This window comes from Scophthalmus maximus, chromosome 16, assembly GCF_022379125.1.
Source record: "Scophthalmus maximus strain ysfricsl-2021 chromosome 16, ASM2237912v1, whole genome shotgun sequence".
NCBI lineage: Eukaryota > Metazoa > Chordata > Actinopteri > Pleuronectiformes > Scophthalmidae > Scophthalmus > Scophthalmus maximus.
This window is the reverse complement of record NC_061530.1, coordinates 2,285,610-2,296,053: the sequence shown is the minus strand read 5'-3', so window position 1 is coordinate 2,296,053 and position 10,444 is coordinate 2,285,610. Positions and strand designations below refer to the sequence as shown.

The window sequence follows — 10,444 nt, the reverse complement described above, 5'->3', positions numbered from 1 at the left end:
CCTAAATTCACCTTTTTCAGATCACTGTTAAAAAGGCTAGGGTTTACTCCACATCATTTATGACTACAAATTTAACAAATCTCTAATTTGTTAGACATTTGTACCACTGAAGTATATGATCAACTATGGCGTGGCCATCTTCAATTATCCATCTTCACAAGAACCTTTTGAGACAATGGGCCCCTGGTCATATTAAGTCTAAGACAGACTCCCCCCCCCCCCATCTTAAAATGCATCATAAGTTCAAGTGCTGTACACAGATCCATAAAGGGCCCATACATAAAAATACAGTACACGATACACGATTTACCAAGCATATCTAAAACATTAAAAAAATCAAAGGTGATAACCAGATGTGCAAAGGAGTTAGTGCCCACAAATTCAATTGAAATGAACAACTGTTAAGTGGCAGGACATGGTTACAAATATGAAAAAATAAAAAATATTTACACCAGGTGAGTATAGGATGACAATGAATGTGTGTCAATCAATTAAAAAGGTTAGGTCCAGGAGCCCCTTGATATTATGGGCCCTTGGGCCTGTCTTATCAGTAATTTATTCATGTCCATCTTGAGGCCTTGGCTTTGTAGAGGTAACCCTATGTAGAAGTAACCCATGTTAAAATATTTATATACATTTCCCCGCATAAAGTTCACTGCACACATCAGGCAGTACTAATGCTGCAACTAACAAAACACATCAGGCTGTATGGAAGCCCATTTATACTTGTAGATTACGCTCTACACACCAAGCTAAGCATAAATGTGTGTTAAAGGTATGGTGTATTAATTTATAAGTATACTACTCTACCATAGCCTAATAACGATAGAATACAAATATATATAAAGAAATTGATTTGGTGAAGCTGTTTATATATTTATTTTGGATCGATGCTATTTTAGCAATATTGTATCTCACCTATAGATGTATTGTTTATTATAGTTTATATTAATTAATGTTAAACAACAGCGTTTGCAAAGTACGAGCCCTTCTAAGCTCAGGTGAGAAGAAAAAAAAGAGCCATGTGTAAGCCGTACCCACAGTTTAGTAATCCATGTGCACGGCTTTGTAAACGGTTTTCCATTTAATCACTTCATTCTTCAGGTAGTAATGAATTCATTATGGAACATGGTGATTTCCTGTCTTTTCATAAACACTTACACCTTTCAAACAATCAAAAGCGAAATCCTATGATTATGGACTTGATGTTACGACTGGGTGTTTAGTTTGTACCAAGCAGTGCAGACACAGACGTAGGTAGATAAGAAGAAACAGGTTTATGGAGTTAGAATTGGTTCATTAATCCAGCGCACAAAAAAATGACTCACGAGCGATGTATGTGATTTCACATACACAGATATTAACCATAGCGCAAAGATTTAAATCCCTTGAGGCTCAAGAGGATGTAGGGTGAGGTTTAATTGTCCTTCCCCATGTACTATTCCTATCTACTATTCCTTGACCTCAGTGGAAAACTTCATGAGGTCAACGAAAGGTGTAAAGGAGGACTGATAGGAAATAAGAAAAGCCGTCAGCGCTGCTTAGAGAATCCGACTCTACTTTCACTATACAACGTCATCACGCGACGCGAGTGTTATTGACGTGCGTCTGCCATGGTGAAACTACAAATTTCAGAAGATGAAAAACGCAGCGGCTCCATCAGCATGTTTCAGTGTGTTTAACCACCGTGTGACATCAGATGTAAATGATTCATATGTAACAGTAATTGACATGATGACGTGCGTCTCTTCTGGGTCATATCCGAACAGCCCTTATTATTGCTGCTGATTAAATACTTTCGGGTCACGTCAAGATTTAGGAAACTTCCTAAGCCAATTTGACAATTCGACCTCAACCCTGCTCTTTTTTGCGGGAGAGGCAGCGTCGCTGCTCGAGGGTTATTTCTGCATTCGCAGTGCACATTAAACACTCACACCAGAGGCAACTTCCACTTGCTCGTGGATTGCTTTCTACTCTCCTGGGGAAAGTTTTTGACACTTTGGGGGCGGGGCCACTGGACGTTTTTGACAGCTACAGCCAACTTGAAAATGTATGAATAGCGAATATTAAAATTTTTCTATGGACAACATTACCGGTCGTTGACTCTCGTCCTGCTGATGCGGCCACAAAGTGTCAAAAACTTTCCCCAGGAGCGTAAAAAGCACTCCACGAGCAAGTGGAAGCTGCCTCTGGTGTGAGTGTATAATGTGCACCGCGAGGGCAGAAATAAACCTCGAGCAGCGACGCTGCCTCTCCCGCAAGCAAGAGCAGATCCTCTTGAGCCTCGAGGGATTTACATCTGCACGTCAATTTTTTTGTGCGCTGGATTAATTTAACCAATTCTAACTCCATACTAAGGTGGCCATGAAGTGCAAACCACAACAGCAAATCACACAACACGACAGCAAATGGCCACAACACAACAGCAAATCCCAAAACACAACAGCAAATCGCCACAACACAACAGCAAATCACCAAAACACAACAGCACATCACCAAAACACAACAGCAAATCACTACAACAAAACAGCAAGTCGCCACAACACAACAGCAAATCACTATAACACAACATCAAATCACACAACACAACAGCAAATAGCCACAACAGCAACTCACACAACACAACAGCACTGGTGAGACTGAAACGGAATGGGTAGGTACGTATTGGACACCGATACTCTTCCTGATTGGTTGTATTGTATGAATTGTTGTCTTGTTGTGTGAGTTGCTTTCGTGTTGTGTGAGTTGCTGTTGTGTTGTGGTGAATTGCTGTCATGTTGTGTGAGTTGCTGTTGTGGTTTGCACAGGGCCACCGTACCATACACATCTCCTACACTCATGCACACCGGACTTCTAGCTGCTCCGCTCCTTAGCTCTCTCTCTCTTGTGTCACTCTCTCGCTCCACGCACATACACACTACACAACGCGTTGTTATGCATCGCTAAGCATCGCGAAATGGTCATCAAAACAAAACATAAATCTTTATGTTTTGGAAAGGTGCAATAAATTACAGTACTGCTGTAACCTGTATTCTACAAAACATCACAGGACAAGAGCACTGCCTGATTGTTACTAACATCACAATGAATCTGGAACACAAAAGTACAGGTAGCATTGAATAGGGGTGTGAATCTTCACTGGTCTCACGATTCGATTCGATTACGATTTTCCTGTGAACGATACAATTCAATTCGATTTCACGATGCATCAGGATGCATCACAATGCGAAGCATCTTCCATTTTTTATATTACTGCACATCATAGCTACGTTTTCATCAATGAATCAAAGCTGTCAGATATATATGAACTCCCTTTTTTATTTTAACTTAAAAAGGGACACTTAGCAAACAGCAACGTAGTGTAAGCTAATTTATTTATGTAATATATTACATTTTAATTGGAATCTGTTTTTGGGTTGCCTCAGCAAAATGTTGAGTGATTTTAAGTTGAGGTTTTATTGTGAAGGGCAGAACGGAAGAAGGGAGTGGATGCGCTGTAGTGTTTGACGGTGATAAATACAGTTGTTGTTGCTCCTTCTTGGATTACGTTGGTAAATACGACGGTCTCCGTGTCATTATTTTGTATAAATGATACAGTACAGGCGTAACAATAAAAGCTTGGTTACAGCATCAATTCTTGGCTGAGCTCTGTCCGCTATTTCCTTGACAGGCGCTTCTACTACCAGGAAGTAATTTTGAACTCTGAAACTTTATTGTCCAGCCGCGGTCAGAAAATCAACAAGTAACGGCAGTAATCTATAATCGATTATTGTCCGTCACTGCATCGATGCAGCATCGTCCACTTCCGCATCGCGATGCATCGTAGAAACGATTAATTTCAACACCCCTACACACTACGCACATTCTCCACGCACTGCCCCATTCACAACAGGAGTTACGCCACTCATACAACACTGGCAACACAAACGCATATGAGCGCCTAGTTAACATGCGTGTGATCAGGAACCGATCCAGGGTCTGTACAAAATGGGGGCAACATTTTGTTGATCCAAAACTATCACAAAAATTACTAAATACAAGGATCTAAGCGGCCGTATTCTACTAGTAGTTGGACTACAACAACAATCCAGCGCAGTCTGCCTGGGGAGCCGACATCTATTTACTGCCAGGGGAGTTGAGCACAGCCTTGCCTGCTTAGCTAGGTCCAGATGATGAGCCGCTCCTACACACCCACACAAGCATTCACACACCCATTCTCACACACACACACACACACACACACACATTCTCTCACACTCACACACCCACACAAGCATTCACACACACATTCTCTCACTGTCACACGCGCTCACTCACTCACACACACACACACACACACTGCTCTCAATATATCATTTATAGTCATTATTTTGGTATAGTAAGTCATTATTTTGAGATACTAACTCATTATAATGACTTACATGATTTTTTTTTCATCATACTTGCGGAAACGGGTTTCAATAGGTTTCTGAGTGCCTGGGGATATGATGAAACTGTAATTCTCTGCCCCAGGGGCCATGATCATTGATATCCATATTTTGGCTTAGGCCTACACTTATATCATCATCATACACGTTCATATAAATATAGTATTTTGCCGTTATAGTCATACAGTCTTTTTTTAAGAGGTTCTAATCGCGCAGCCACACTCCTCTGATGTGATGCTGCAGCAGCAGAGGCTCAGTCTGTGGTGAGGAGGGTGAACACGTCGAGAGGGACGCTATTTCTAATCTGTGCATGTGGAACTCGGTATTTGAGGAAGTAAAGAAACTGAAGAAAATGGACGACTTCTGTATGGCTCCGCTTGGTTGCTTATCAACAATGAAAAATCAGATCGATGGCTTCAAGTCGGTGTTTTTGGAGATGTTTTTGGACATGGATTGAGAAGCGACGTATCTGTACTGAAACAACGTACGCGGTGCTAGGATACTAGCTTGCTTGTGGATGTTTTCTCCGAAACGTAATGTTATTGTTGTACTGCCTAGATTTTAATTTCAGAAGAGGTGACCAAAAGCCTTTGAGTCATCTCGCTTTCTATTTGTTTTTACTGATTTAGTAGAGAACAATCAACTCTAACGGGCAACCTTACCAGATGACATATCGCTTCTAGCTACATCAGTTAGCTCACTTTAGAAGTAGCTATTAATGCTAGGCAAAATTTGGTTAAGCCAATTAACATAGCGTTAGCTCAAAAATCCCTGTTATGTCCAGTGTACCGGTACATAGTTTACATAACGATGACTAACATAACCAGTTTGGTTTGTCAAACAGCAGAGAAGTCGCATTAACCGCTAATAGTGTTGAGCGATTTGCAATCAATAGTTTTTTTCAAAGGGAAAACTAGTTTATACCAGTAAGTTAGCATCACGTTTACAATTTTGTATTTTCAAATATGAAGCTAAAGATAAAACGGCACGTCTTTTAATTCCGTGCCCTGGGAATTCATATTTAAATATACTCTACTCGATAGGCTGATTAAAAACTTCACAACGACTCGCCAAGTCTGACTGAAGAAAGAAACACAATGTAAATTCAAGGTAACTAAGATAAGTCATCTTGTGTCTTAATCGTGTTAAGCTCGGGCAGAAAAGTTGAAACTTCTTCAAATGCTCGGTACATTCTAGGCTGTATTTTTTTTCCAGAGCAGCGTCACTACCGAGCTCAAGACAGCCAGATATGCGTCTCTCCTCGTTTTTGGCCCTGTTCAGGCCTGCCTTACCCCTTATCCTGGGGCTCTCTCTGGGATGCAGTCTGAGTCTTTTGATGGTGTCCTGGAGGCAAGGGGACACCGATGAGTCCTGTAGGGATGAGCTGGGCAATGGTAGGCTTTTCCTGGGCAGAGGGGATGCCCAGAGAGTCTCAAGGGATGAAGCTGGCGATGAAGACTTCCATCCACGTATCGTGCCCTATCACAAAGACCCAAACAAGCCACATAAGAAAGTTCTCAGGTGAGTAAGAAAGTCATGTTCTAGTCCTCGTTTGCAGGTACTTATTCTCCATGATAAAAAAGTGTGAAAAGGCTGTCACTACTTTATATCTTACTGTATTTGTTTTAAGGAACTAGAGATTTGATTCAATATTCTTATTTGTCAATTCTACTTTTAATAGGGTTATATTGAAATATCTTCTGCGATAATCTAAATACACAGACTGCGATATAGAGCATAGCTGCCCTATAGATTAGAGGCTACATTAGTAATACATGTTTTTGCAAATGTCCAAAAGTAATGGAAACAAGGTGGGAGGTATCATGTCATCTTTTTGCTTTTCATTTTCATTTTTTCCATTCCATGGTTCTTTGTCCATATCTCCAGAACCCGATATATCCACACAGAACTCGGCATCAGGGAGCGACTGCTTGTGGGTGTACTGACCTCTCGGGCTACCCTGAACACGCTTGCTGTGGCAGTGAACCGCACAGTTGCCCACCACTTCCACCGCACTTTTTTCTTCACTGGTTTGCGCAGCCCCAAGGTGCCTCATGGTATGACTGTGGTCGCACACGGTGATGACCGCCCAGTGTGGCTGATGTACGAGACAGTGCGTCACCTCCACCAGCACTACGGCTCAGACTATGACTGGTTCCTCTTAGCCCAGGATGACACTTACATGCAGGCAGACCGTCTGTCTGAGCTTGTGGGCCACCTCAGTGCAGGTCAGGACCTGTATATGGGTAGGGCGGAGGAGTTCATTGGTGGGGAGGAGAAAGCACGCTACTGCCACGGGGGCTATGGCTATCTACTGTCTCGCAGTCTGCTGGCCCGTCTGCAGCCCCATCTTGACACGTGCCGTAATGACATCCTCAGCGTGAGACCTGATGAGTGGCTGGGCCGCTGCATTATTGACTACCTGGGTCTCAGTTGTCTGGAGGTGCACCAGGTAAAGAAAACACAGACTAATGCATGGGTATCAATAGAAATGTGAATGCGAATTATAAAAAAAAAGAGTAGTATTATCAGTCTCTGACAGATTTATTGACAGAATATTCTCACACTTCTTTTTCATTTTCAATGTTTGTGTGGCTCACAGGAGATGACCTATCGCTACTTTGAACTCAGGAAAAATGCAGATCCAGAACGTGAAGACAGCACTGAGTTTAAAAATGCCTTCACAGTGCATCCTGTTTCAGAACCTAATCTCATGTACCGCCTGCACAAACGCTTCAGCCAGATCGAGCTGGAATGGACTTACCTACAGATTGAACAGCTCCAGGTTTGTTAATTCCCAATCATGCTTTTTTCACATCTACAAACAACGTATGTCATGTGACAACATCCAGTGAGCTGCTAAAAAGTTACAGTATAATGTTTTTTTCTTCTCTCCACCACACCCATTGTGAACCAGTGCTGAAATTCCTGACTGATATCATATTTATGTGTCAGAAAGCCAAAACAAAGTATACTGTGTTTTGCTGAAACATGAAATGTTAAATTCCTGTGTCATCTTTTCATGTATATGATATGCCTAAGAAGCAAAATCTAAGAAGCTGCTGTTTTAGCTTGACTTTAAATATGCCTTTTCACCACAAAGTCATGAAGGCAAATGTTTACACAGCATAGACAGCATTTCTCATTTAATCTTTTTCAGCTTTTACAATGCATATGACATGTTTTTGTGTACTCATCAGATGCAGATCAACAACCTGAGTGACTTGACGCCAGAGGGTAGGGCTGGAGTCACATGGCCTATAGGAATCAACCCTCCCTTCAAACCAAGAACCCGTTTTGAGGTGATAAACTGGGAGTACTTTACAGAGGAGCATATTTACTCATGCATTGACAGCTCTCCGAAGTGTGAGATGAGGGGGGCGGACCGTGCAGATGTAACTGCAGTTCTGGAGATTGCAGTGGAACGTCTAAATGAACGTTACCAGCCACAGCTTCGCTTCCGTAAACGGCATCTACTTAATGGGTACCGGCGCTTTGATCCTACGCGTGGTATGGAGTACATGCTGGACCTCGCTCTGGAGGCCTTTACCCAGAAAGGCCACAGTCAAGTGATTGTAAAAAGGGTCAACCTGTTGCGACCTCTCAGTGCAGTTGAGATTATCCCCATGCCTTATGTGACAGAGGCAACACGGGTTCAGGTCATCCTGCCTGTTACTGCCCAGGATCAGGATTATGTTAGCAACTTCCTCGACATGTATGTGATGAACACTCTTGACACTCATGATAATGTTTTGCTCACGTTCTTGTTCATATATGATCCATTTGATGCACAGCGAGTCAGCCAGACAGACGTGTTTGCTGGCATCAAAGCCATGATCGGGGAGGTGGAGAAACGCTACGGAGACGTGAAGATTCCTTGGATAAGTGTGAAGACGGAGGTGCCTTCACAGGTCAAGCTGATGGACATCATCTCTAAGAAGCATCCTGTGGACACGCTGTTTTTCCTTGCCAGCGTGTGGACAGAAGTCAACGCTGACTTTCTGAACCGCTGCAGAATGAACGCCATCAGCAACTGGCAAGTCTTCTTCCCCATCCACTTCCAGGAGTACAGTCCTGCTGTCATCTACCGCGACCAACAGCCCTCTGCTGCCTCCTCTTCCTTTGCCTCTGAGTCGCTGAGAGACGGCCACTTTGATCGCCATGTCTTTGATGAGGCTTGCTTTTACAATGCGGATTACATGAGCGCACGGACCAAGATGGCTGCTGACATCTTAGACAATGAGGAGCTGCTAGAAAGCATGGATGTGTACGATATATTTGTTCGCTACTCAGGCTTACATGTGTTCAGAGCTGTAGAGCCGGCACTTATCCAGAAATATGTTCGGCGAGCGTGCAACCCACGGTTCAGTGAGGACATCTACCACCGCTGTGTAATCAGCAACCTGGAGGGTCTGGGCTCACGCTCTCATCTAGCCATGGCTCTTTTTGAACAAGAGCAGGCTAACAGCACCTAGAGGCCACCTGAACCTCTTACACACCTGGACTAAAGGATATCCACACAGAACTAAATGAATTGTAATAGGGTACTTAAGTGATCAACACACTGAAATTCTTGTATTTGCCAGAAAGAGCTGAGGATTGGATAAAAACAGCCGCCATGTGCATGGGTGCTTTGACAGTGCAAATGGTGTATCCTCCAACTGAAAATCTCTCTGCTCACTACCTACAATTTCTTCTGACTCTTGAGTCTAGATCTATGAATCTGTCATGTCTAGACAAATTATGAGTCATCAAAGTTTCTCCTCACACCTCCTTAAATGTGGACATTCAAAGAATACAAAGGAGCTGTTAGTAGTATTCCTGCTCTTGCCATTTAAAAATAAATAAAATAAAAAATGAACTTCTATCATGAAATAATACATTGATAAAAGACTTTAGTTGTTAAAATAATTGAGAGAAAAAATAGAGCAATAAATATTTCTTTGGGAAGATATTTAAAATAATATGGGAACAAGCTGAAGCCGTTAGCTGCCTTTTCTTTAACATATGTTCTTTTTATAAGAAGTATTAAAGTGTTATTGTTGCTGTGAGTTGTTCCTTTTTCTTCATTCATACTGCAGAAAGTTAGTAAAAAAATAAAAGAAGGTCATTAGACAAAAAGACAGCTGTTAATAGGATCTGCATGCAGCATACTTAAACAGTTAGTCCTGGAGGTAAGTTTATTTGCTTGGCAGTGCTGGAAAAAGGCAGAAAAATGTTGCGATTACTAGTGATGCGTGCTCATGTTCCTAAGTATTTTCTTTAGAATTATTCTTCCCAGTTTTCTTAAAAGCTTTAGTGTGGCGCCCAAAATTAGCGAAGTGGTTGTTTCCGAAGCAGCCTGCTCTACCTCTTCTCACAGTAAGTCAGTAACTCTCCACCCCTGCCTGGGCCTCCCTGGGTTTTGGTGTGTATTCTGTACACATTACAGTCTTTGGGGAGAGATGTGAACTCAGTGCCCAGAGGGAGGGTCAGGTCTACCTAGCCAAGCCCTGCTGTGGAGTGGCTGGTTAACCTTAACAGTGAGATGGTTGAACAGGCTGAATGGCTCACTTCACACAGCCTTCTCCTCCTGTTCACCAAAGGGGTAAGGCGATTGCACTAAGGGCCCTTAACTTCCCCCACCCACCAGACTTCTCCGGGTAAGGGGTTGTCAGCTCAGGAGAATAGTGGAGCAGCCGAGTGAATGAGGCTCTTTCTGTGGCGGAGCATTACTGCAGTCAGTTTTACAGCACCGCTGCAAATTCTCAGTGGAAAGGCCTCCATCTGCTTCCTTGTGGTGAGGTCAGGGAAGAATAAAATGCCTGTCTGCCTCTGACAAACACTGCGCTCATGCAGAAAGTTTAACCCACCAGTCAGCAATATTAGCACTTTGCTGAGGCAAGGTAGGAATGCTCTTTCAAAGATTGGTAATATAGCAGAGTACACAATTATTTGAATAACTGGATAGTGCAGTTGTAAAACTGTCATTTTAAAGTATTACTTAATGAAGACATCATCTATTTCAGCATTATGCT

General features: G+C 42.6%; 1 protein-coding gene across 3 annotated transcripts; it reads left to right on the top strand.

The window, feature by feature from the left end:
* The first annotated feature begins 4,025 nt into the window (after positions 1–4,025).
* chpf2 (chondroitin polymerizing factor 2) lies at positions 4,026–9,478 on the top strand. 3 transcript variants are annotated; one of them, XM_035613792.2, is made up of 6 exons: positions 4,026–4,911; positions 5,471–5,537; positions 5,643–5,948; positions 6,315–6,879; positions 7,030–7,212; positions 7,628–9,478. In XM_035613792.2, the coding sequence occupies exons 3-6, from the start codon at positions 5,677–5,679 to the stop codon at positions 8,900–8,902; spliced, it is 2,295 nt and encodes a 764-aa protein (XP_035469685.1). In that variant the 5' UTR covers positions 4,026–4,911; positions 5,471–5,537; positions 5,643–5,676; the 3' UTR covers positions 8,903–9,478. The 3 variants fall into 3 exon arrangements, with proteins under 3 accessions (XP_035469685.1, XP_035469686.1, XP_035469684.2); XM_035613793.2 differs by lacking the exon at positions 5,471–5,537 and having other exon boundaries at positions 5,648–5,948; XM_035613791.2 differs by lacking the exon at positions 5,471–5,537.
* The last annotated feature ends 966 nt before the right edge of the window (positions 9,479–10,444 follow it).